This window comes from Corvus brachyrhynchos, unplaced genomic scaffold (genome assembly GCF_000691975.1).
Source record: "Corvus brachyrhynchos isolate BGI_N302 unplaced genomic scaffold, ASM69197v1 scaffold595, whole genome shotgun sequence".
Lineage (NCBI taxonomy): Eukaryota > Metazoa > Chordata > Aves > Passeriformes > Corvidae > Corvus > Corvus brachyrhynchos.
The window spans coordinates 597015-624830 of NW_008238373.1; the positions used below are offsets into that span (position 1 = coordinate 597015).

A 27816-nucleotide genomic window follows, 5' to 3' on the forward strand; every position below is an offset into this window, starting at 1 on the left:
GGAAGAAATAAAAAATAGACTTTTAAAGATGGCTTCTACGATGCACCATTTCACCTGTGTGGTTTTCCTCGCTATATCTATCCTGGGTACCGACTTACAGGATCCTGCAGTGCACAAGCTGCCATCACTCACCCTTTGCTCTCCTTTTCCACGCCCCCCTCCAAATATTACTTCAAAACTAAGAACTCAGTCACTTAGCGTTTACATCACAGTTTTTCACCACAATATTTCTAACTGTGGAAATTGTTTTCTAGTTTTCTAAATAACTAATCTAAGATGAGGTAATTTTCCATGTAAATTAAATTTCGTAACACAGTCTCAAATGCTTCTCAAAACAAAATGACTAAGTAAAATACATGGTAACGTAATGGAGCTACAAAAATTCCTTAGTGCTTACAGTGGAGACATATTTCCAACCCACTGTGTTCAATGAACATGGTTCAAGACAACAGATAAGGTATTGGAGACATTCTGTTCGTAACTGGAAAGCCCAGAGGGTTAAGGATCCTTTGCAAAAGGACAAAGATGTCTGTGTTCCACAAAATGCCAGAAGAATTATATTAATTTGCTGAGTTGCAGGGTTCAGAGAATAAAGAAAGAAAAATGTACCTACCAATAAGGAACAGTTTGCCAGTTTTTACAAATCAAAGAGCTTGAAAAGCGCTTATAATAGATTTACTCCTGAATGACATCCTTTGAAGTTGTTTATTTCTGGACAGATACAGGATGACCAGTATCCTGTTTTATTTAATTTTGTTTGTATAAATAGTACACGGAAACTATTAACTGGGGAAAAGTGCTGATTAAAGGTGCATCTAAATTTATTCCACATTGTTTGAGGATGACACAGGTCAGGATATCTGAGATCAGATAATTGGATTGTAAATTTGATCAGTGTGTTAAACAGCCCAAGTATATCCCAGGCCAAAGTGTGCAGTCAGAGTCCATCAATATGGATGTTTCAGTAGCCTGGGCGACTCTATCTCCTTTTCATTTTGGCCCACTGATCTAATTAAATGCTGCCTGCAAGTGTGTAACTAGTTCAGGTTATAGTAGCATAGATAGTATGCTGTTTTATATATATATATAAAATTAGGTGTTACGTAGAATTTCCTAGGCTGTAAGAAAGTGGAAGGTTTTTCTTACGTTTTTAATTATTTAAACAAGCCAGTAGCATTACTGGTCTCTCACCCAGTAAAAACCACCGGCTAGGAGTTTCATGCCCCAGCTGTTAAGGGCTCACCCCAGCCATGAGGATGAAGTGCCACAGGCTGACCCAGCTACCTCCCACCACTCCAACCACAGCAGAGGGTGCTGGGGCTCCCCTAAGAGCCGCTCCCTGCTTTAATCCATGTCCTTACCTAGTTTTGCCTGTGTGTTTCTCGAAGTTGTGAAAAGAACCTGCAAGCACAGCAAGGGCATCAGAGGAAGATGTTAAAGTTAGAAGCTTGGAAGAAAACATGAGCTTTTAAATGTTAAAACTTGTAGCTGTGGAGAACATTCATCTTGATGCAGTTTCCAAGGCAGTAAGGGCTGCAGCACGTGCGGTGCTCCCAGCTCATTAGGAAACGTCAAGTGGTGTAGAGGGAATGCTACCTCAAACCTCAGTGTGTCAGAAAAAGTAAAAGCTGGCAAAGTAAAAAAGGTTATCCAATGAATCCGGTGAGGGATTGATGGTCATGTAAAGGTCTGCATCAGCATTTATTTCCTGATGTCTAGACCTTTAAAGATTTTGAACCTTCACAAGGTTTACCTGTCAAGGCAGCTGACATAAGCTTTAAAAATTGATGAAATAAATGACACATCTTGCACTGGAGGCTCCCAACTATCAGGCAGTCATTAGGTTATTATGGATTTCTCCCCTCTTCATCTTAAGGCAGAGGTTTGTTTCTAAACTTGTTTGCCTCTCAGGGCTCAGATAGGTCTTCACCTCTGTGGAAAGAAAGACACAGCTTTTATATTTTCCCCAGAATCCCCATTTCTTAGAAAATTATCCTGCAAATTCTTTTGTGCTTTTCTTGGTGCTTGAGGGAGGAGTGTGTTAATTGTTAAAAGTTGCAATTATAAACCTATTTGAATATGTTTTTTAACTTCTTCCTATCACTGTAGTTTTGTGCATTAATCTGGTAATGCATTGTGGCTGACCCTATGTTTTTAATGTGTGGCTTATGATGAACTTTAGCATATTTATATATGCAGCAAGCAGGAATCCACAGTTACATTCCATACACAGAATGTAACTTCATACACCTTAGGGACTTAAGCTTCACAGACTTTCAAATACAAGCCTCTGGCTTGAAGCTGTCTTTCTCTTGGCTGCACATAGCACCTAGTAAAAGTTTATATCTGGCTCGACATTTTTGAGGTGTGGCAGACTTAGAGATGGTAATACGAGTAGAAGTTTTACAAATGATTGTGTTAGAGACGTGTATGAATCCCTGAGTTCCTTTATTGTATGTTGTGGGAGCATTCAGTTAGCTGAGGCATACTTCACTTTTGAATCATAAGGAAAATGCCACTACCCAGCTTGCTTGCAAACTTGCTCGTTTGCTTAGAAGCCTCATTGCATCAGCAAAAACAACAGTGCATGTTTAGAGTGCTCTGTGGAGCACAATGTTTCCTTTTCTGCGTTCAGTAATTTAAATTATTGGAGTGATACTTTTGACAAGGAAGAAATCATTTCATTGTTATGGATCATTTTTCAAGTGAAACTGAGTTTTGGAATAAAGTGATGGTGAGTAAACTGTATGAGTGGGGAAAGAGGGTTTATTATTGTTCTGAGTTTCATTCAGCAGTTTCTGAAAAGTAAGATGGAAGTGATTTTGCTATTTTGTCTGCAGGGTTATATGTCTTTTATTAAGCGGAAAACATAACGTAGCCATTACAGACAGTAACAGGCACGTTTGCTGTTGTGTTCCGTGGGGAAGTGGAATGTGATTTCTCTTTTAATATCAAGATACAAATCTGATTCACAGTTAGTTCATATGGCTTTCAGAAGAATCCGAAAGGGAAACATGTCAGCTCATTAAACAGATGCATTTTGTCTAAGCAGCTGCTTTTAAGATAAGTGTAACTTAGATTTTCAAAATCATTTGTGGTATTGCTATCTTGGTATTTAAAGACGTGGGGTTTTTACTTCAAAAAAAAACCAAAAAACCTCAAAACAAAACCAAAAAACCTCAAAACCTAATTTTATTTCAGATGGGGGAAAAAATTTTTAAAGGTGATTAATTCTGACTGTTCTCTTTATGAAAACTGTATTCTGCATGTTCTGTAAGTAGCCATTTTTATAAAATTTTTTTTGCCATCAAAATGCAAATAATCTTTCAGTCATTGAATTATTGATTTCATCCAAAGAAAGACTGTGGGTTTTTTGACTCCAAATTTTGCCTATAACAGCAGAAAGGCCAGACAGAATAATGCTGCTTAAGTAAAGGGAGGTACTTATATGCATAGCTGCAGGTTAGGACAAGTAAATTTTATTGTGCCTTCTCTTGTTGCTGATGGTAATCAGGACATTCATATTAGCCTGACGAAAAGGAAAAATCAACTGGAGGCTTTCTAAAGTAACTTAAAGAACACTTTCTTTTCTGAGGGAGAAAGGGAGCCTGATCTATCTGGTAAAGCTTATAATCAGTGCGTCTGGCTTATTGTCTCAGGCACTGCCACAGGCAGCCTTAGATCAGTTTGAGGAAGCCACAGTACAACCCATTTTACTACACTTGCTTACAAAGTGAATTGTGCTGTGTTGGTGTAGTACAGTATTCCCACAAAATCTTTCAGTTTCCCTATTCTTAAAGTGTCAGTAATTTCTTCTTACTCTACTGTATTTAGGTGTATTTAGTCGGACACTGTTGCAGCTGTCTCTAGGTCTTTCCTCCATGGGCAGCACTGCAGTTGGGAGAGCGTGATTAATATAAACCCTGTTCAAATTTGTGAGGGCTCATTTGTAGTTCCTTTTTTTAAAAAAAGCAACTAAAGTATGAGTAAAAGGTGACAACCGTTTGACTGTCCCACTGCTGAAAATACAGGACTACACAAACAACCTGCATATTAGGAATGTATGAGTTAAGCTAATCTTTTTCTATATAATTTAGCTAAAGACTGCAAGCTGTGAAGTTCTTCATTTTGCTGTCTTGTATATGTGATTTGTGCAACCATCATTAGCTCACGACAGCAGGTTTGCAAGTGGAAATGATTGTCCTGTTGAACCTTTAGGCCACAATCATGTAATCTGGTTGTAAACCCAAGAGTTTTGTGGGTAAAGACAACCTCTGCACTTGTCTGAACATATATATTGAGTGGGTTCCCATGCATGGAAGTTACCTTTGCAACTTAGTTGTATCAACTTCAGTCCAGTGACTGCTTTGGAAATGTGTCTCCTGCATGATTTATTTGCTAAGTGGCTTAAATATCTCTTTAAATATAAAACTAGGAAAATCTCAGTTTGTTCCTTTTTGCAGTGACTGGGGGTTTTTACTACCTTTCTCCCAAAACAGTAGCACTTCCATCATCATCTGACTGTACTCTATTCTCAGATGAGCTCTCTCTGCCAGGAACAGAGCCCTGCACTCAAGACTGAACTTTAGATACACTGCATGAAAAAGGTGCAATTAAATCTTCTGTCTGTGGGATTTCCCATTTCTTGAAATCAAAAATGGGGCTGTGTTTGTGTGAACATTGTTATTTTAAAGAAGTATTTTAAAAGAAAGGTGCCTGGGAATGTTGGTTGTAATTTCAAAAGAGAACAGCAAATGCATTGTGTTCCTGTGGAGGAAGCCAACTGGTTGTCATGAAGAAGATATGCTGGTGTTCACACTGGTAGAGAGGTTTGCAGTAACACTACTGTGGTGAGCTGAGATCTGGAGGGGATTCTCAAGTTGCTCTTCAAAGTGCCTCAGCACTGGAACCTGGTGAACTGGTTCCCCATCTGTCTTGACTATGGAGTTATCTAGCCAGCTTGGTGAGAGTGAGTCAGGATATCTGGTCCTCATTGGATCCTTGGTCTGAGCCACATCCCCTGTCAAAGATAAAAAGGAACCACTTTCAGGCATGCTGAATGTTTCAAAGGCAGTAGAGGACCCATTCTCCTAATCCACAGGCATTTTGCTTCCACTTTTGAGTTTTAGTAACAAAATACATAATAACAGAATGTGGTTTATGATGTCATGATAGAAATTGTAACAGTGGTAGAAGGGTGTTTAACCATATAGTCATTTTCATTGAAAACTGGGAATGGTAGGGACATCATTAGAGTAAAACGGCTGTTGGATGCAGGGCCACCAAATCCTGTGGAAAGATTGGGGGATTTTTTTGTTTGTTTCATATTAGATGCTGATTAGCTGTCTCTATTTATATCCATGGGTCAGGTTTGGACTGTGATTCTCATCAAGGGATGAATGATGTAGAAGGTCTCTTGACTTCCTTCGTGGCTGCTGGTGTCCTGAGGTCAGGAGTCACTCCTTTGCACTCAGAAGTGCCCTGCCATCCTCATCATTGGCTGGATCATTTCATTTGGGGTGCAGCTAGTCACCAAAAAAATCTTGCTGATCGGGACTTTCTTCATGTAAATTCAGAACTGCTCTGTTGTGTCAGTTGGTGTCAATGTAGCATTTGAAACAGGTTGAGAGGGGCACAGAATGGATGGACTGTTAATTGCCACGTCGTGGTTTCTGTTGTGGGGTCTGTCTAACCATATGAATAGGATGTGCCAGTGTTTGCTATTGGCAAGTGCAGTGTAACTCTGCTAAGACTTTTGGGGTGTAGCTCAGAAACTTGGTTCTGCAGAACTGTAAGTTAACTGTGTGTGTTGCCAGCTTCACCACACAATGGGAAGAGTGATCACACTTTCCTTTAATTAAAGTGCTTAAAGCAAAAAGATAAGCTAAACATTCTTCAGCAATAACATAAATAAAAGCACTAGTAGGTTTTAAACATGAATGCTGAACAAATCATGGTTTAAAATAAAAGCAACCCTTAGCTCGGGCACAGCAAGGCAGTGGACTGCATCTTCTCCTTGTTCCGAGTTCTGGATACATTGATGTATCAACTTCCTTTACCAAGCAGGGGTCCCATCGTTTTTGAGAGGCCTGTTCTCGTGTGGATATAATCCACCAACATCTGAAATTCTTTATGCACCACTGACCAGGTGGAAAGTTCAAATTCACATGCATGAAGAAACTGCTGATCCATTTGCATGATAAGCCACAATCATGCTGGGTTTATGTAGTTAGTTAGTAGATAGTGATATATTCTGCCATAGTAATTGCATATAGATTGTCTTTTTTCTCCCTTCCTCCTAATCTTCTCTCCCATTTTATTACCTCAGTTTATATTTTGTGTTTCTTTCACCCCATCTATCAATCTGAAAGTGCTGTATCTGCTGCACACCTATGTTTATTTTCTGTTGAGACATCCAAATTCTAAAAGTCTAAACCAAATATTAACAGGTAATCTGCTCATCTGGAAGCCAATAATTTTTTTAGCATGAGGTTGAAGACTATATTCTTCCCCGGAGAAAAGACATATATATTGATGTGTTTATGCTTTGCAATAATAATATTTGTCCATGTGAGAAAGTGTGAAGTTTTTTTCTCCTGCCACACCATATGGCTTATGACTATTTACAATCCAAACAGTAACAGCTGCTGCTGTGTAAGAGAATCCATTCCTCTGAGCTGGAGAAGAGCTGAGTAGAGAATGACAAAGTGTGTGTCCACAGATGTATTCCAAATATCCTCATTTACCACTCAGCATCGTGTCTTTCTCCTCTTGGAAACCATTGGAGCTTTTTTCTTATATTCATAGCTGATGTGGAGAGCTTTGACAGCTTTGTTTAGGAGTTTGGGAACAGATAGGGAAGCTGCGTTCGATAATGACTATCCAAATGGGAGAAGGGAAGGACATTCTGGTTGGGTGCTCAGCAAAATGAAAATATGAATCATGCTCTTAACACCTTTCAAAGAAAATCCAATTGACTCTCTAAATAGTTGACTCTCCTAATCAATAAATTAGAAGTTTCTAGTTGGAAGAATAAACCAGGTAGTCTCTAGAACTTTAAGATGTGTGTCACTTCATGCCCTTCATTGATGGCATGCTTAAAGCTTGGAATTCCATATTAAAATTATGTATTTTGCATTCCTTAGATAGTATCAGTCATTTTGGATTTCTATCAATTACCTGTTTGAACCTCTTTTTTTCCCTGCATTTTTCTGCGGGCCATTTTGGTAATTCCTGGATTTTAGTATCAGGCACTGTAAGAAAAGACCTTCGATTGTCAGTCCTTCCTGTCAATAGCAGGAGGACAGTTTCCAGATATTACACAAGTGATCTACATGCCTGGCCTTTACCTATAGTGCTCTCATTGAAAATAACATTTAAACCACGTCCATGCCTGTCAGCAGGTTCTCCCATATTTACACCAAGTTGTTCATGTACCTGCTCTTTCCCAATGGGTTAGACAATTGGCACATTATATTTGTTATGACTTACCTCACAAAAGCATATTCCAGGGAGGATGAAATGTTTGGCAGGGTATTCCCTGGATATGTTCTTCCTGTCACACAATAATCTAGCAATGCTCATTAGCAAAGAAGAATTGCAGGCTTCTTGCAGTGGTTTCTTTATCTGCCATGAAGGTTTGCTGGTAAATAAAGCCCACTGGATTTTGTCCAACTTAAGAGTGCATTGAAAGGTGGCTATGAATAGAAGCGAACACACCTTCTAGTAGCTTTTTCTGTTACACTGAACCCTTCTAATTGAAAAGCAGTAAAATTAAATCAGATTGATTCCCTCACAGCATATAATGATATATAACATTTGCATTTGGGGTTTTTTAATGTATCTGTAGTAGTCCTGTGCCACTGGGAATTTTTCATGTTAAGGCTACAGCTACCATAGAAACAAAAGGACTGAGAGGAACTTTCTGAGCTTTACTGGTAGTTAGCCTGGCAGCCCCAAACCTCACTGCTTCAGCAACCCTTTAATTTAGATGCCCTCGTGGTCATCTCACAGAGACATGTTTTTAACTTAAATAGTTTTCTTCCCTCTGCTTGTTGTGAGTGAGTCTCCATCTCAGACTCCACTTACTAAGGTCAACAGCCTCTGCTCCTCTCCTCATGTACAATAGATGCTCTGCTGCCGTGATTACACTGCCTGCTTACAGTTTCTCTGTCATGGCTGTGCAGTGACCAGAAGGGTTTTGGAGACACCCTTGTGACCACTGAGAATGACCTGTAGGACACATCCCATGTGCCATTTCAGCATATACATAAAGTGGAACTCCAGGTAGATACAGATCAAATTCCTTTATTGCCCAAGCAAAGCTGCTTATATTTAAGGAGAAATCTTTATAAATCTAAGGACTGTAATATGGCACCATGTAGTTGTGATTCCATAATTCATGTGCTGAGTCAGCTCATTCCCATGTGAAGAAAGAAGTTACTTGAGAACATGCTCCTTGGTGTAGATTTCATCTTGCTCGTCCCAGATAAAATGAAATTACCAGAAATATTTGTATCAAAAGCCATAAGTGCAGGCTTAATCTACATCAGTGTTACAGCAAAGAAGTTCTAACATATTCCTACTGGAAAAAAACCATTGATAGGTGCCATTTTCTCCCCCATTTCTGCTTCACTAGAAGAGAAAAATTGCTTCAGCTTCCTTGGTTCAATGCAGCTGTGCCCAGATTAAACTTGGAACTGCATGGAGAGAAATCAATATAAAACAACTGACAACAAAAATGGCAGATGGGAAGAATTTCTCTGTATAAACTACAGCTATGTTTTGTCATGGCCTTTGCCTGCCAAAGCTGTTCTGTGAGCAGTAACAATGGATTGCATAAACAAATTTAAGGGATTGATGGAATTTGATTTCATGCTTTGTTCTTGCTAGCTGTCTGCTGTGTTAAGCAGAGAATCCATTTCAATACTCACTATGCAAAATTCTAGAAACAGCTGTGAGTACTTACTTCTAGGGTGCTGCCTAGGGATAGCTGAGTTACTTGGCAACTTTGTGTTAGAGCAATCAGTGTCAAGACATCACCTGGAGAATAAAATTATTTTGCTGACCTCTGACATTATTTGATGCCTTCAATACCAGATACTGAAGCCTCCGTTCTTCTTCCAATCCTGTTCTTAGTTAATGCAACATTGAAATGAGAATTTGCTGTTGAAAGCTGTCTCTGCTTCCTAACACAGAACCCATGAGTGGAGACTGAATTTACAGTCATTCCTTTCTGCTGCCCCATGGCTTTGGAAACCCTGTAGAAATAAATTGAAGAGGGTCTGTGCTTTACTACCAGCTTTATAAGACAGTGAAATGAGTCTCTCCTGCACAGTCAGCCTTGCATAATAAAATTGCTTTGCTTTGGGACTTCATAGATGTTGTCTGCATTTTGGCTTCAGACCAGCAAGCTAGAATCTCAGAGAGCAATCTCTCAAATCCCATACAGTTGCTTAGCATAGCAAGTTAGAGCAAGAAGCTGTGTTTGGACAGTGAGGCACCATGTAAAGTATGGAACCAGTTAATGTCAGAAACCTGTACCTTGATGTGAATCCTAGTGCTACGGAAACACACCTCTCAGAAATCTCCTTCTGCAAGTTAGACTCATTGATTTGCCCAGAGACCTCTGCCAGGACCCAAGTGAGAGATCTGAATGCAATTACGCAATAACCTTGGGAAAGCACACCCAGTAGCATCAGGCAAGCACCTCCAACAGCGATTGTTTGTATGGTTTTTCCTGCCATGCCAGAAAAGATTGAGCAAGGGATGAGGTAAAAGGGCATGTGGGGAGGTCTTCTCTCTGCATCCTACTCAAAAGCAAAGAAGGTCCTGCTCCTCCCATCTCCTGTGTGTAAGGGATCTTCTTTCCTGTGCTTCCACAGGCTGATGATATGAGGGCTCATTTTGTTGGGAAATACAAGGTAGGGATAGTAAGACAATGTGACAGCAGAATCTTACAAGAGAAGATTTAAAGTGAAAATCCTGTGTCTTCCTCCTTTGCCCTGCAGAAGTGTCCCATCTTAGCTCTGCCAAAGAGCAGGGATGCCAACAGCAGGGAAAGCTCAGCAGCGCTGAGACTATGAAATCCTTGGGGAGCCTCAGGCCCCACTGTACCATAGGAGAAGCATTTTGGGCCATTTCCCCCAGCATGGCGGTCACTCCATATCTCGATGGCACAAAACAGTCAATCAGTGGCCCATGTGACAGTCTGACAGGCTGAGAGGTGTGCACAGGCAGACAGGTTAGGAAGACTTCAAGCATCTGCATGATCTGCTTTAATGCAGGCCATTTTAGATTTTAAATGCACTTGAACGATCATCCTAGATTAATTCCTGCAGCGTGAATTGCAGTTTATAATGCTGTCGATCTCATTATTTCTTCAATTTCATTCTTTTTACTGTGAATTTTATCTGGAAAAAACCAAAAAACTACTGTTCCTCACTTTGTTCTGTCACTGGATAAACTTACTTTCTCCAATACCTTTACTAAACCAGTGGTGCAGATCCTGTGTTAAAAACCTGCAGCTGTTACAAGAATTTTCAATGTACATCTTAAAAACCCATCTTTTGCCTCTTGATTTAATAGTCTTCTAAGCCATTACTTCAGAAAGGGATGTTGCCTATTTTTTATTTCTCAGGTTCAGTAGTTAGTGATAAATGAATCTCAAGAGAGAAAATAGCTGAAGATGATGAATAGAAGAAAAATGTTCATTATTAGCTCAGGCAGAAAATGAATCCCATTTCAGAAATTCACGAAGTTGATAATAGTGGATTTTTTTTTTTATATAGATGATTACCCTCATGACAAATCTATCACTTTGCCTTTTCAAACAAGTATGATATGTTTTGTCTTTTTTTTCCTCTTGACAAGGGAATTCATGACATAATGTCACCCTGTTGGAAAATGTGTATGTTTCTGGTAATTACTGGAAATTATGATGTTCTTAATTTCCATATTATGCAGGGTGGCTGTGATTAAAAAGTTAGACATTGACGTGCAAGAAGGTGCTGGGATAAGTCAGTTTATTTCTCCTAGCTGTAGCAGACATTTCTCTGTGTGGAGACACACTACCGCTCGTGTGCTTTTTTTAACAGTTTAACAGCAATCCCTGTAGGAAGCAGAGCTGTGATGAGATGCTGAGTTTCTCTGCCATCTTTGGTGGATGTACTCCATCCCTCACATAAATGTGTTCAGGAGCTCAGAGGTACTTTTTTACTATTGCTACACAAAGAAAAAAAAAAAAAAAAGAACTGTCTTCTTCCCATTTCCCAGTCTATAGGTTTTATTTTCAGAGACATGGAGATGGAACTTCATCTAAGCACCTCTGCCCACAGTGTTGTGCTGCAGTGGAAACTCAGGCAGAGAATGAGGTGTCAAGGTGTCCTTCTTACCTCTGAATCAAAACAGCATCTCTGCCTTCTTAGACATAGCCTGCCTTTGGACTTCATTTAGTATCTCTATCCAAATTACTCTGTGAAAAAGTCAAAGCCAAGGGTGACAGAACCACTCTGTCACCATGTGTACTGGTCACTCCTTGCACTTAAAGAGTGAAGTCACAGCTCGTGTTAATCTTGCCCAGCCCTTTATAACTCCTCAGCCACATTTAACATGTCACATCTGGCTGCCCTTAGGCGCGGTCGGCATCTTTATTCAAGTGTGGTGGAATGCTTACTAAAATGTTTGCCAAACTAAAAAAAGTGAAGCAAAGCCAAGATTTAAGGTTCCCTTGGGAAATGGAAAGAGAGGCTGGCAGCGGGGGTGCTTCTGAAAACTGCTGGGAGAGAAGTATTCAGTAAAGGAGGAGGAATCAGAAGCAGGGATGATCCTCTCACCAGTATGTCAGAACAAGGCAAGGTTTGCATTAATGGGTTGCTGCAACACAGACAAATCCTGAGAGCTTTCTGAACTTAGAAAAGGGTTTTTTTCTGACTACTCATGGTAGAGAAGTAATCCTTTAATGCAGTGAGAATTTACAGTATTGCAACACATTTTTCATTCTGCAAGTAGGAGGAAAAGCCTAAGTCCTGAGAAGCATTATAAACTTACAAACTCAAAGTAATTAAATAAAAAATGAGTCACAATATTTCTTTGTGTTTTCTGCCCCTTTCCCTTCCATTTTGCACCTTGTTTTGCCAGTTTTTTTCCATCTAAAATTGCTAATCCTTAAAAAATTATTGCCATGGAAAATACACACTTCTGCAATTGAGAAATGGAAATATTTTATAAAGATAGGATGTGTTTATTGAAAAAATTTGCAGTTGACTCAACTTTACTCTTGAAAATAGTCCCTTTAAATCCATGCAGAATGCAGGTAAAGGCCTCTTGGTAGTCTCTTTCCCAAAAAAAAATTCCCTGGACTTTGCTAAGGAATTTGGGCTCAGAACACAAGGTGAAAACCTGTTATACAGACTAGACTACAGTATCATCTAGGTTGAGCAATGGCACATTCTAGCATGTGGCCCAAAGTGTTCCAAACTTCCTTGTCCAGGGGGAAAGGAAGAGCAAAGAAACCTTGTGTTAAGTGCCTAGATTGAATTCCAGGAAGCCACTGTGTTATAACTGAATGATTGATAAAGGAATAACACACTATAAAATGATGTGAAAAAGATGAATACTGTTCAAAAAGATTACTATGCTAATAAAGGGCAGGTTTTGCTCTGAACTAATTATAAAATCCACCTCCTGCAAATGACTGAATAGGCTCAAGTTGCTTCTTCCTAGAATTTCTTTGCTGTTGGTTATCTTTTAGCAGGAAAGCTCATTACATGCAGTGTAGTAGTATAACGAAAAGCAAGAGAAGGAATTGTCATCAGTTCAAGAGGATTTCGGTGTTTTTAATCTGACGAGCTTTCTGGCAGTTTCATTTACCTTTCAAACATGCAAAAAATGTATTTAGATCTTGGATGCAATGTACAAAAATTTCTGGGAGATGTTTTTAGCCTGAGCAAGCACCAGTCAAGAGAAGTGGAGCCCTGCACATACCCTCTGGAAGCTGATGTGTGATGATCCCTGCCTCTGCTCCAGGGTGCATACTGGATCACTTTGGCTTATTGAAAAAGCTCTTCTGGGTACAACTGACAAAAAAGGGCCTTTCTGATATGATTCCTATGAAACTGTTAAGCACAAGGAGTTGTCAGGGTGAAGTTGTTGGAAACACAGGACAACTGAGCCAGAGAAAGTCAAAGAGCCTCCATTCAGTCCTTAGCTAGGAAGGTAGCAGAATGCAGTTGGTACTGCATAAACAGGACAGATGTGTGGCAGCTCTCTCAAAAGGTTTCTCTTTCTCCTGCAAGGCCCTCATTCTCAAAGTCACCTTGCTTTCACACAGCTTTTGTCTGATCTCACCTCTCTCATCTAGCATCAGAGGCCTTTTGGTCATACCAAAGGCTGTCTAAAACTTTTGCTGCCTGAAAGAAGCCGTTCTTTATCTTTCTGAAGCATCTGTTCACCATCTAATTTCAAAGCATAGCTGAAAATCCTTTTTGTTTGTTTGCTCTTTTTCCCCATGCCAGTTCTTTTAAATTTCTTAATCACTTTGTTGTTGTTGTCTAATTTGTAAATTTTTAGATGTGGTCTTTTTTTTTCTTTTGAGAGAAAAAAGACTGCCTCAGGTGCTGTCTTATGCATGGCAACATATATCAGAAATTTGTTAGTTAATAATACTTAGCCCCCCTCCCACATACACACACAACTTCCTCATTCTGTTTAAATCAGTGTAATGATTTGGACCTCTTTTGTTTCACCTAACAAAAAAGCACAAGAAAGAAACCAGTTCTTTGAGAAGATGAAATAGTTAATCATGATGGATTTTCACACACATCAGTTGTGATCAATTTTTTTAAGGTTTTTTTTCCCGTAATGCTGCAACTCCCCTGTCTGACAGTGGGATGCTTGTCATGACTCTGTAATTCATGGCATGCAGAGAATGTATGTGCTCCTTAGTGCATGGAAGAATAACTTTGGTTTTCCTTTCCCATCCCTCACCTCCCTCTCCACCCCACTTCTTTCTTCATCCGTATTTATACCATCAATGACAAAATAAGGAGTTACCTCCTACCATTTACTTCAAGGCTTAAGAAATTGGGGTACATAACCAGTTGGGTTACACTTTTCAGTTTATGTGGATTTTTTTATTCTTTCAATTTATAAGCTGAAATCAGGAAATGCCTTCCTCTTAACAACCAGCCACAATCCAAGGCTCTTAGAGAAGAAAGAGGAAGGGCAACAAAGCTGGTGAAGGGGCTGGAGCTCAAATCTTATGATGAGCACTGAGGGAGCTGGGGGTGTGTAGTCTGAAGAAAAGGAGGCTCAGGGAGGACTTTTTCACTCTCTACAACTGCCTAAAGGGAAGGTGCAGCCAGGTGATGAGGATTGGTCTCTTCTCCCAGGTGACAAGTGACAGGACAAGAGGGAATGGCCTCAAGTTGCACTAGAGGATGTTTAGATTGAGTATCAGGAAAAAAATATTCATGGAAAGGGTTGTAAAGCATTGGAACAGACTGCCCAGGGAAGGGGTTGAGCTACCATCCCTGGAAGTGTTCAAAGAGTGTGTGGATTAAATGATGGTTAAATGGTGAACACGGTGCTAGGTGCTAGGCAGATGGTTGGACTCAATGATCTTAAAGGTCTTTCCATCCTTAAAGACTGTATGATTCGATAACTCTCAGAACTTTTTCTTTCCCTTCCTTCTCCCCCCACCTCTTTCTCTTGAAATCACTGGTCCAGACAGTCTCATCTCAGCCAAACACATCTTTTAAATGGCATGCATACATATCTGATCTTATAAAATTAATTTTTCAAGTAAAAGGATTTCCAAGTAAAATTCAAGTCCTTAGTATGGGTGGGAAAAGCCTTGAGAAGAGATATCCAAACACACCATGCTGAGCTTATGTCAGATGCTGTTTCCCCTGAGCACTTTCTGAGCTGCGTTACTTGAGCCTGCTTTCACCAGTCCAGCTTTGCTAAACATTTTACCATGTAGTTGGCCTGCAAGTTGTATGCCCCTAAGTATGTTTGAAATCTGAGGCTTAGACAAAACAAACTATGTTTTCACCAGAAAACTGATAGTTGCATCTTATTCATCCTTAAATAATATTTTTGTACCAAATATTTTTTTTCTCCTACCAAGTATTTGGGGATAAAATCTTCTTTTAAAAAATTGTAATAATTATGAAAATAGCATTTAGGTTTTCCAAAATGTTTGAACTATGGAAAATTCATTCTCCAAGAACAAGAAATACAGATGATGTAAGTGTAGCAGTAAAAGTAATTGAAGTTGTAAAGGTACGAAGACCAAGAAGCTCTACTAGAAGTATCCGTGCAATGTGATAGTTGCTATTCTTCCCTCTGTAATAGATGGCTGTGGCTGAGCACAAGGGTTCGGATGTATACACTCAGTTACTGTAAAACTCCTCCTACTGAATCCAGTAATCCTGAGAACTCAACTGAAAGGTTTGGAAAAAATATGTAAATGTAGAGTTACATCTGTAGCGAATAAGAATTCTGCATCTATCATCAGTGCAATAGTTTAGAGGGGAGGAAACCTCATCTGAAAGCAGGTACAACAAGTATGGTTTGCCTGAGTTTCTCCTTTGAACTTAGAGAAAAATGTTCTCCACCTAGGTTAGCAGGAGCCAGCTGCCTTCTTGCTTATACACATGCATGTCTGGTCCTGTGGAGTGGGCAGAAACTAGGCTTGCACTGAGCAAGTGTAATTTAAATAACAGGTTTAATTACACTCCTTGAACTGGAGTGTCAAGTTTGTGACAAACGTGCAGTAATTTCCACTGCACCATATAGAGTCAGCAAATGTTGATCAACAGGTGCTGCTTATTTTGTCCTTTTGAAGTTTTGATTGAAAATAACTGAGATCAAACCAGTTCTAAGAACAAGATATGCCTGCAATGGATTCTTAAAGTTTATTCATTTTACTAATTCATTGTTTTTCATGGTACATACTCTTAGTAGCAATGGAAGTTGAAAAGCAACTGCTGTGAAAAGATAATATGGTTTTAAAGTCAATACTGTTGACTGCTGGAAAAAAACCCAAGAAGTTAGTAGCTTTTGTACAGACTTAAAATTTGTGTGTGGTGACAGTTGATTTCCTGGATATCTGTGTTTGTCAATAATCGCATCCTATTCAGGGGACATGTCATCAAACCATTCTAAAGGCTAAATGCTGTACATTTTTATTAATCAGTCAGAGCTGTATTCCCACAGCATTTGACAAATCTGCCCTTCTGTCTTCCTTTTTGTTTAGATTATGAAGGAAGCCTCTTATAGTAAAATTATTTTGCCTCTGGTTAACAGAGAATAATGTTGTTAATGCAAAAAAAAAAAAAAGAAAAAAGAAAACGTTGCACAAGCAGTTTATTTTTAGAAGTAATTTTCTAAACATTTCATTTGTTTTATGTCCATTACCAGCACTAAAATTGAATGGTGAATTGGGAATTATGTTTCAGAAATAAATCTTTTTTCCTCATTAAAATATACTTTATGCATTTTTAGGCTCTCTGGAGAATTAAAGCAAATACGTGATTCTCAGGAGGACTTTGATTTGCTTAAAAGTGAGGATTTTTCATTTTCATTTTTTTACTGAACATGGTAGTTTAAAAGAAGTTATTCAAGCAAAATGGGTTGTTGAATTCCTGTTCTTTTGTTTTTCCCAGTATCTTTTGCTTTTCCAAAATACTTAAAAAAAAAAAAAAAACCCACAACACTTCCATATATTTAAATGTTTATTTGGTAGTTAAATCAGTGTTAGAAATAAGTAAGTTACTCCAGAACATATTTTGAAATTCAAAATCTGTCAATTTTATTTTGTCCTTTCTAATTCAGGCACACTTTTTCTGTTTGTTCGATTTTTCTTCCCTCTTCCCCTAAACCTCTGGAGCATTTCAAAGAAATACATTGATGACTGCAGGATTTTTGCCTTGTTTCTATACTCCAATATTTGAATTCAAGAAATAGGTTGTATCTAATCTGTTCAGTTTTGATGTCCCTGATGTCAAAAGCCAAGGGAGATAACAATGAATGCCACCTCAGTCTCTTCAAGATGAGAAGCCAGTTTTGTGTTGTCTTATATCTGCCCCTGTGTTTTCCATAATGCTCGATTAATAAAAAAGGGCTCATCTCTTGTGCTTTTAAATTATTCAGTTTTCAAAAAAAAACCCATTCACTGAAAAAAAAATTTACTTTGTGTAAATTCCCTGCTCTTTTCTTTTGGCAAATTTTAGACAACCTTGCCAATTTTAATCATACTTGAAAAAAATAATACTTGAAAAAATACTTGAAAAATACTTGAAAATTTTTGGGTTTAGTTTTCCAGCCATGTTTGTGAAGACCTATGGAAAAAACTGAATAGAAAACACGTGAGCAGATTTTTGCTTTTCTATTTGCAACATGAGGATAAGCAATTCCATTAATCAGTTGTTGAATACAGGACCTGATAGCAAGACAGACAGTGAGAGTTTCATGAGCCCTACTGATTGTGAGCCATTGCAGTTAATCACGGTGAAAGGGCTGTGGCTCTGCGCATTCTGCAGGTCCCCAGCCTGGTTCCCTTATTTTTATACCTTTCCATCTGCAAATTCGCATCCTCAGATAGTGTCTTAGCATCCATAACTGACAAGATTGTGTACTACCTTTTAGTGTATTGGTTCCAACCATCACCTACCCCACCCCCTAGAAGGGACCCTCCCAAGAAGATTTATGTCATTTCTGCACCAGAGCATCCTGTGTGAATGTGAGGCTTGAGCTTTTCCCCACACATAAAATGTCATGAACTTGTTCCAAGACTTGACTTGACAATTGCTACTCAGTAGTGTGATATGACATCTTGACTCCACACTTCTCTTGGGATTACTTCAGAAAGAGAAGTTGCAGTTCATGCCACTCTACCACAGGGAGAGTGGAATTATGTATGATTCCTCCAGGCTTTCTGCTTCTCTTAAAGCATTAATCAAAAAGCAGTCTTAGAACCAGAAGGCTTAGGGGATGATGCTGTGGAAGTGTTCATGACTTTCTGTTGCAAAGTGGAAAAAAGATCTTCAAGAGTCACAGCAGGACTATCTGTGCTGGTTTTGCACTGATACTATTTTCTCCTCAAGAGATGATAACAGCAATAACTCCATTATATATTAGTCACCTCTTTCTGTCACTTATATAAATCTTACGTGCTCTTGTTCATTTAGAAGCATTCCAAAGAAAGGCTGGCTGATTAAGAAAGACCCAGTTGCCTGGTGTTATAAGTACTGGCCTTGGCTTTGCCCTTAGTGACCTGAGAGGTACCATAGGTTGAATTTTTATTATCAGTACTTCCCCAATATAACTATTTTTCCTCGAACCTCACATACTAAATTGATTATGCACCATGTCATTTTAAAAGTATGCAGTTGTTGTTGATTTATATGGTCAGACTGGCTGCCAACTCAGCAATTTCCATCCTAAAATAACAGATCCAAAAAAACCCCAAGTCCTACAGTCGGCTGCTTTATTTTGTAATGAGTCAGCTGCAGATCTGTGTAACCACTAATTTCAGCCCATTTGTCCAAAGGGACAAGCAAAAACATGCAATTTTCTAGCAATTATAATCAGTGAAGAACTCTATGTGGAAATGGTCAGCAGAAATATCAAGAAAAGGATTTAGACCAGGAAACATTTTCTGCTGTTTTCTACATGCACTCTCTCTATATTCATATATATGTTTCCAGTAAACAATTAGATGACAATCATAGACCTAGTTGGCCAGTTTTAGGAAAAGAACATTAAAAGCTGAAACAAAACAAAACATGAAAGAAAACCCAAACCTGATGAAGTCAATGAAGTTGCTGAAGGTTTCCAGCTAAGTGTATAGTTAAGTGAATGGATGCTGGCAAGGCACTGCAAGTTTTAGTAGTGTCTCTTAACACTGTAACAAAATGAATGAAAAATTTTCTACACATGGTTATTTCAGATGTAAACCAGAGAGGCCTTCGTGACACGTGTGATTCTCTGCCACTGAACAGCATGCAGACTAATGGAGAGCAGTCAAAGGCATGGTAAATGTACAGTATTCTTAAAAGCAAGAAGAGATAGAGAGGCAGCCCACAAAGCTAAATGTTGGGGTTCCTCACCCCTGGCGTGGGGTCCGGGGGAGGGGACCCTGGAGGAGAGGCACGGCCTATGGGGTCTCCCTGCTCCCTGGTCAATCCTGTTCCCCATTGGTTGTTTTGTGTTCCCCCGCCCAAGGAGGACCCTGGTTGCCCCGTGACTGCTCAGTTCTTCGGCAGACCCCCGGCCATGCGGCTGGAGAATAAAGATCTCTGAAACTTCTCTCAAGAATCGCTCCCTGTTTCTTTCCATGGGCCTCGCTGTCCTATACATGTTGCAAGAGACCCCACTGCAACGGCTAAATAAGGCTGCTACACTGTTCCTGTGTATAATATGATTCTTGGTATTAATTAGGAAGAAGTAAGAGAAGAAATTAGTCTATGTTTACTTCTAGTAGTTCAAGATACAGAGCTTGCTGATCTCTTCCAGATATTATTATAGAGCTACCACATGTTGATCATTTAAAACCCACTCCACTGTAGTGCTACAGTCTTTTCTTTGTGACTGGAACATGAAAAGCTGTAAATTCAGAGACAGAAATGGCATCCTCAGAGTTTTCTAGTGGTAGCAGGAAGCTGAAAAGAATCCAACCTATGTAGTATAGCATCTATACTAATGGGATAATGGAACCCATTTCCATTATCTTCTCTTTTGGTACTATGAAGGGCACCAGGCACTGAGGTATCCTTTTTTGTTGTGAAAGAGCCAACGACCATCTGACGATCACTGCGGATACTGGCTTTTATCATTCCAGTTACTTATGACCATAGTCATATGTGACTGTGTCATTTTAAGGTGACCTATAGAGCCTTATACTTGACTAGTGTGTTGTTTCTGTTAATGATGCATAGTTAAGCCTAGAGCAGTAACATAATGAGATGAATCAAATAGAGTTCATTTGTAGGGCCTGTGAAAAAAACATCTTTAACAGACCTTGCATTTAATGAGAATATGGTATTGATTAAATTAGATCCACAATGGCATAAACAATAACACTGAGTTTTCCAAGTGTGCTGATTGAGCTACTACTTCAGATTTAGGCTCTGGGGTTAGAAATGGGGTGAATGCATATCCATAAATAGTCTTTGCTTGGCATCGGTACTAATTAGTGTAATTATATGCCAATGTCATTTGCTTAATTTATGAGTTGGCAGCATGGCTGAAAGTAGGGGTTTTTTCTTGCCTTTTCTATTTAGAATTTGGTTATTAGGATGAGGTCGTTAGTTTACAATTAAGTCACTTTATTTCCTCTAGCTTTAATATTAATGGAACACTTCATCACTGGAGACTGCATCTTGCCTTTCTGGTAAATAGAGGGAGGAACTCCTATGAGGTTTAGCTTCCCACTCCGTCATTAAAGCTGCAGGAGGAATTTCTTATATGTGTTATGTGAGACAATGAGGCAGTTTCTTATTAAGTCATTTTTATACACACATTCCCATCTTCATGCCTCCAGTGGGCTTTTTGGATCTTACTCCTAACCCTCTGCCAGCACAATCCACTAGTTCAGATGTGGAAGAAGGTTTTGCTTTGCAGGGAGGAAAAGAGTAAAACTGGCTGTAGTGACAGAGTTTTGCCAACCCAAACCAGCCCTAAACATTCAGTTCTAGGATATGTGTCTGGCAGCAGTTGATATCAGGTCCCTCTGATGAAAGCTTTTTATCCTTGATGTGGAAAGGGGATAAGGGATGAGACCTGTTCTTTGGATCACCCTCGACTATGAGTGTGCCACATAAATATCACATGGTGATAATGTTGTTATCACCATGTGATGCTTAAAAATAAACAAGCAAAGAGATCATAAAAAGCTTGGAGAGATTAATTTTTTTTCTCTCACTCCATGCCGTTCCCTCTAGTGGTAGTTCAGAGGAGGAGCTGCTGCCTTCCCTCAGAATCTGCTGCAGAGCACAGCAAGCTCCTTGCAATGGAACTGGGCAGAAAATGTTTGAGTCACCTTTCAGGACGCAAGTTTATAAGCAGTTGTTCCTGTCATTTTAAATACTGTATTTCCAGACAAGTAGTCGTATCTTTTCATAGGTTTTCTTTTTCTCTGCCTGAAATTAAATAACCTACAGCTCCATGCCACTATTGTAAAGCACACACTTCCCTTTTACAGCTCTCTTTGCCAGCAGTATTCAGTCAGAATATGAGGCGTGCTACTATAATAGAAAATTGTATTTTAATCCCAGTTCACTAGTTGTGTCTTTTCTATTTCTAAGTCGTTCTAGATATGTTTTAAAAGAATCCCAAATCTAATGCCCCCAAGAGTGTGTGCTGTGGCTTTTTACCAGCATAGTTGTGTTTCATGTACAGTTTATATGTCCCTGCATATAAACTCTGTGCCTGAGCCTTCTGAACCAGGTATCTTGAGTTCATTGAAAAAGCTCCTCTGTGCAGTTCCTGATAGAAACCCTGGGTAGCTGCAGTGCTGACCATGTGAGGATGTGTCAGAGTGGGACCCTTGCCAAGGCTGGCCTCCTTCCACCCTCTCTGTTTGTCCCTCAGCCTCTGGAGGAAGGTGCACCCTGGAGAGCTCTGCCCCTTGACAGCAGGATTAGCTGTTTTCACAATTTGTTGGGTTGGGTGGGAGTGCAGAAAAGCTGAAGCTGAGCAGCTGGCAGGGCTCTAAAAGCAGTTAAAGGGAGAGCTGGGGATATTGCCTGAGAGTGGAAGTCTTGTGATGGCATTCCTTCTTCCATCCTACATTCCAACCTTCTTCATTCATCTCAGATGTCTTTCAGAAATCTTCCCAGGAGAAACAGCTGCCTCACGCTTAAAAGAGGAAATATTCAAAAGCTCCTGAGGTATTAAATCTTGGAGGATTGATGCAATTTCTCCTCTTTGACAACACAAACAGTGTTTAACTAATTTCTTGCCACAGTCAGGGGCTGAAAGACTGCCATAAAGTTTTATGTTTATTTGAATAAAAGATGGTACCTTCTGCAGGTTCTCAATGATCTTAAAAGTGGACAGCTCTTTGATATTAAATCATATAGCTTCACAAGATTTGAAAAACCACATTGAGAAAAGGATTGCAGTGATGTGATGGCATGTGTGTTCAAATTTTTAAGGTCTCTAAGTACTTTCAGCTTGTTCATCTAAAGATAGCACGTCAGTGGGTTTTTTGAAGTATCCCCTATTAGTTAGAAGACTGATAGATAATTAAACAAATATTAATTTTTTGACCCTTTGAGACCATAAATATCTTAGAAATAAGAAATACGTGAAAACAAAAATTATGTGTCTTTCTCTCCTATAATGGCTGAACTTTTACTCTGCAGTCATTAGAAGGTAGAGACAAATATTGGTCTGATATGAGGCTGACTCCTAGTGATTACTCACAGACAGAAGTAGCAGCCTGACAAGAATCTGGCAGAGAGGCTGAAGCCTGAACACCTATACACGTGGATACATCCATACTTGTATTGTTGTAAATAGGAAACTTCAGAGTTGAACTTGAAGCAGATTAATTTAATTGTAAGTAAAATGTTGGGTCGATACTCTGAGTCATAGACATATGGTCCCATTCTTGTAAGAGTGTGGGTCAGCTTGTGTTAACACTTGAGATGCTGTAAACCCAGAGTAGCTTCCTAGAGGCAGTGGCTTTAGCATAAAATTTGCCAAGGTGTAAAGGGGAACAGGTACCTGAAGAAGGGTGGTTAAGACATGGAAGGGAAATTAATTGCCATGGTATACTCTGTAATTTTGCCAGAGGAGGTAGAGATGACAGGGATATTCTTTAGAAAGATAAACAGCAATTGTTCTTAAAGACAGAAGCCAAACTTCCATAACTAAATGCAAATTAAGTACTTTTCCTTCTAGATATTTCTTCCAACTTGCTTGCTTCACATGTTTGACAGCATTTTGAGGATAGCTGTGTTTGCTTCAACCCCTAGCATATTATTTAATCAGTTTTCAGTGTTGTGCCCGGGTCGCTGCTGTTAAGTGTTTGCTTGAGTACCAGCTGTATGCCTGGCACTGCCTGAGAACATGAGGATGACAGCTTGGAAAACTGCTAAGGCAGCTTAAAAATCAGTGTGTTTTCAAAGTGGCATGTCGGAAATGGATCTGCGACATTCACGTAAAGCAGAGCTTTTGTGGAAATTTGGACAGAAGAGGTGATATGGGGCAAAAGACAAAGAAACTCCAAAAACCTGATAGGCAGGAGGTGGGAGGAAAGGGGAAGGTGTTGCAGGGAGTAAGAAGTTAAGATAAATTAAAGGTAAGTGTGTATATATATATATATTTGGTAATATTTTTATATAAACTAGATAAATTAAAAGGACCCATAATTATACTGAGCTTGAAGGTTGCTGCTGTGTTTTGATTCTAAAGGAAAGCTAATGGTGAAGCAAAAAATGGTGGGGTGGGAGGAGGAAAGAAAAGAGGTGATTAAATTTTCAGGCAAGAAACATGTTTGGTTGGCAGCACTTTGATTTGTATGTTTTTGTGCACACAGGAAGTTAGAAAGAAAGAATGGAGAGGCTGCAGTAATTAAAATGGAAATATGTGTTAGAGATGAAGTAAAGGATTGCACTCTAAGGATGGAGATGAAAATGTGGATTTTGAAGATGCTGAAGAGATAAGTGTCAAGACTTGGAGATGGTTTGGACCTAGCTAAGGGGAAAGAAATTAAACAGAACCTCCAAATGTGGGCTGGAGTAATAAAAAGAGAAGTGGTATTGTCAACAGAACTAGTAAAGTTTTGTGAGGAGAGGTGAATTTGTTTTGACCATAACCCACCAAAAATGACAGAGAATTGCAGGCTTTTTTGGATAGCTTATTCATACTTAGACAAGTTCCCAGCAACTGAGACAGTTGCCAGCTAGTTTAAAACAATCTTACACAGATTTGTAAAAGGCCTCACATTTCATGTTGAAATGGTTGGTAGTTTGGGGATTTTATAGGTTTTCTAGATACCAGTGGGGTAGGAGAAAAGGGAAAGTGTAATTGAAAGATCCTGGAAGTTGGTAAGAAAATTTAAGGCAAAATGTTAGTACCTTGACTAGGTAGGTTGTATGTGCAAAGTGCTCAAGCAGGGACCTTAGACCAGACGGCCCCACTATTGTCTCTTCAACCTTACCTATTCTCTGCTTCTGTGATCCTGAAGTCAGTACTGCATTTGTTTGTGCATTCCAGATGGGTTTTGGCCTTCCTTGTTTCATTTCTACTTACAGTGACAACCTTTCTATATTCATTCCAAGTGGCCTGACCCTGCTTCTATCTCCTGTGTATTTCCTGCTTATGGTTAAGTAATAACAGGAGTTCTTTATTCATCTAAATATGATGGTTAGTATTATTCTTGATGCCTTCCTGGACCACAGTTCAGAAAAAAGGTGTTTCTCAGCCATTATTGATAAAGCTACATAGAGCTGTTTATTCCAAAAATTTTTACAGTGAAACAAAAATTACAAGTTTTAGTCTATACAGCTGAAAGTCATGGTTCTTTCTTTCAGGATTGACAGTAAGGTTTGTTTTCTGCCAGCTGTCAGGTCTAGGCTATCCATGAGAAATCACCTCCTAATGAACCATTGTGGACTACCCAAGTGGAAGAGTCTGACAGCTGTTTGACAGACATGCATCAATAAAGTGGCAGCATCCTGACTCAGCTGATAGACAGTGTTGAAACGATGAGTTGCCAATACTATCATGGTATTCACAAAACTAAAAAAATAGTGAATTATGCATTTCTTCCCTTCTTCCTTTGCTATCCTCTGCTCCCAAAGTGGGATGGCACTGCTGATGCCAACCCTGCTATTCCTTCTGGGGAGGTAAGAGCAGCCCCTTTCCTTCCATTCCTTCTGTCAGGGCCCATGGAGAGTGATCCCAGCAAAGGCATGTAATTTTAGAAGCAGAGAAGTTAGTATGGCAAAAAGATTCCTATGCCAGTGGGATACTCACAGTAACCTGTCTACTGTGTGACAGTACAGATTGAACTTGAGGAGTGTGTTCCCTTTTAATCAACATACATATGAATGTACTACCTCTTTTTCTTTGTGCAAAAGAGAGTCTGTAGTGTGGTTGAGTTTCAAAGGTTAAAATGTATTTATAAACCTAATGCTTCCTCCAGCTGGGAGCTGGAGCAATTCCTATAGTTACTCAAGGACAGTAGAAGCTGGTCTGCGATAAGAGCAAATTATTCATGCAAAATGTCTGGAATACAGATTGCATCCTTTATTTCTAAACTATTAGAGGAAGGACATGCACATGAGAGGTGGAAGGAAATAAAAAAAAGTAAAATTTTTAGGAAAGTCAGTCCACCTCCTGCCCCTCCCCATAGCAAATACTTCCTTGCACAACATCAAGGCCACTTCAGTAATTTATCAGCTGTCCTGACTGTCTGGGGAGGTCCTGGTAAACTGGAGGTCAGCAAATGTGATGCTGTCTACAAGAAAGGTCGGAAGAAGAATCTGGACAACTACAGGCCTGTCAGTCTGACCTGGGTGCCAAGGAAGGCCATGGAGCAGATCATCCTGAGTGCCATCATGTGGCACATACAGGACAACCAGGGGATCAGGCTCAGCCAGTTTGCATGTTTGAAAGGCAGGTCCTGCTTGGCCAGCTCTGTCTCCTTCCATGATAAAGTGACCCACTTCATGGATGAGGGAAGAGCTGTGACTGTTGTTTACCTGGACAAATCTGTGATTCTGTGATCAGGAGTTTTGCTTTCCTTGGCATTACTATATGCTATCATCAACTTACAGTATTCATTATTATTATTGAAGAAAACTGAGCTAGAAACTCCCCATTCTTAAACAAAGCATTGCTTGCTAATCAGGGTATTATATTTCATTTAAGGATATCACAGTGTAATTTCCTGCTAAGCAATCTGTTATACTGGGGTGGGAAGGAAGCTTTAACTGCTGCTGCTACTGCTGTTTTGAAGTGCTGGTTTGCATTTTCTGTAGGTAAAGTTTGGGGTTGCCTGTTTCCTATGTATGTAATGATTAGGGAGAAGGTGCTTTAGAATGTTCTGATGAATTTCCTCATGAACCAGACTGTGCTGTTCCACCCCTTCTGGAACACTGTTCAGGATTTGTGGCAGTCAGAAGAGCAGAGAGCAAATAAAAGTGGCAGCTGTGGAGAAGCGCCAGCAACAAAGGTCTGCCCTTACCCCTTCAGCTCCAGGTTGAAAGTTATTCAGACCATGACAGCTGAATATTTCTTTTCTTTGTAGCAATTACTCCCAACATAAGTTTCCTCTAGGACATAATTGGGGCACTTGCAGTGGGTTTTGCTGTCTGTCTGCTATGAAGTCTTGCATGAAATGTATAAATGGGTCAAGAACATTAAAATCTTGTGGGGAGCTGTATTCAGGCTTAGCCCGGGATTTGTGTGTGCATGCTCACAGAGACCAGGTGTAAGGCATGGAGTCCTGCGTACATAGTCTGCCTGCTGGCAGATGGGAGGTCTGTGCATACTAAGAAGATTGACTTCTCTCCACTTGGACAGTAACAATACAGGAACATGCTAGGGTAGCCAGAAAAAATTGAAACTGGATTACCCTATACTTGCTGCCGAGAAATGCAGAAGAGCATCTCCATTCATACAATGTTTTTCTACTCAGGCATTTGACTAAGGAGGCATGAGGCAGCACAGCTTTACTCTTGTTAGAAATAAAACAGCCCTCACCTCCTGACTCAAAAATAGGGCTCTGTGGCTTCTGCTTGGCTGAAGCAGTAGTTCCTGTCTTGTATCCTTACGGTTTTAGTATTGCTTACCTGTATATAGCTTTGCATATCACAGTCATCCAATCCTTTACAAAAAAAAGGCTGGTATTTTTTAAGGAAGATAATCACCTAAAGACTTTGTATTTCAAAGCTCAAACCATGAAACTCATTGAGTTCTTGTCTTGCTGCATTTTCAGGTTGACTTGTCAGATCACTTCCATTGTTTTGGTGGAATACCAGATCTTAATACTTACTTGCAATGTCCAGGACCAGAGCTGAATGATCCAGTCCTTAACCACTACCTCTAAATCCACTGTACCTGTCTCTAGCTTTTGCTGTCACACTGCAGCCTGTGCTCTGCTCTGCTTTGGTTGCCTCCACTATTCATGCTTCATGTTGTTCTCTGGTTACAGTGACTCAGCTTCCAGCATGGTTCTAGTGCACAGATGTTAATGCCAGAGAATCACTGGTATCACCTGCACAATACTATGCCAGGGATTTTGGCATGGAGCCCATTAAGTCTATGATTTATGTTGGATCAGTGCTAGGGGTCCCAGATGCAGTCTGGTGGAGAGGGTTCATCTTTGTCTGTCCTTGAGTTACAGAGGGACAGTTGTGGAACCACAAATAGTTCAACTTCAGCATTTTAATTGCATTTCTTGGTAAAGACTGAAGTGGACAAAGATGAAGAGGAAAGCTATGGGGAAGGGAGCACATTCATCACTCTCCAGGCACAATTCATCAGGAATTACATTTAGGATGGCTGAGCAAGGCTGCTTTGTCTAGCTCAGTCTCTTTCCTGTGTGCATGTGCACCTGTTCACATATGTGTATATATATACACATACATACACACACAAACCCAAAGACACCCTCAGTCTTTGTATAAATAGAATCTGGGATGCTCACTTGGCTCCTTTACGTACAAGTAAGTGCTTCCAGGTATAACATAGGGTTTTGGGGAGCACAGTAACACCACTGTGCCAGCAGAGATCCATGAGCAGCCACCATCCTCTGCTAAAGCAAATGTGTTCTTTGTTCTGGTGAGATGTCAT

The 27816-nt window shown here is 39.7% G+C and overlaps 1 protein-coding gene across 4 annotated transcripts in view; it reads left to right on the forward strand.

Annotated features, from left to right (window-relative positions):
- SASH1 (SAM and SH3 domain containing 1) overlaps positions 1-27816 on the forward strand; it is a 538649-nt gene that overhangs the window by 345135 nt on the left and 165698 nt on the right. Inside the window, exon 1 of one of the 4 annotated variants that reach the window (XM_008635316.2) lies at positions 2378-2734. The exons of the other annotated variants lie outside the window; for them this stretch is intronic. Within the exon in view, the coding sequence (XP_008633538.1) occupies positions 2690-2734 (45 nt within the window). The 5' untranslated portion in view covers positions 2378-2689. Of the gene's footprint in view, positions 1-2377; positions 2735-27816 lie in introns of those variants that run through there. 4 annotated transcript variants of the gene reach the window in all.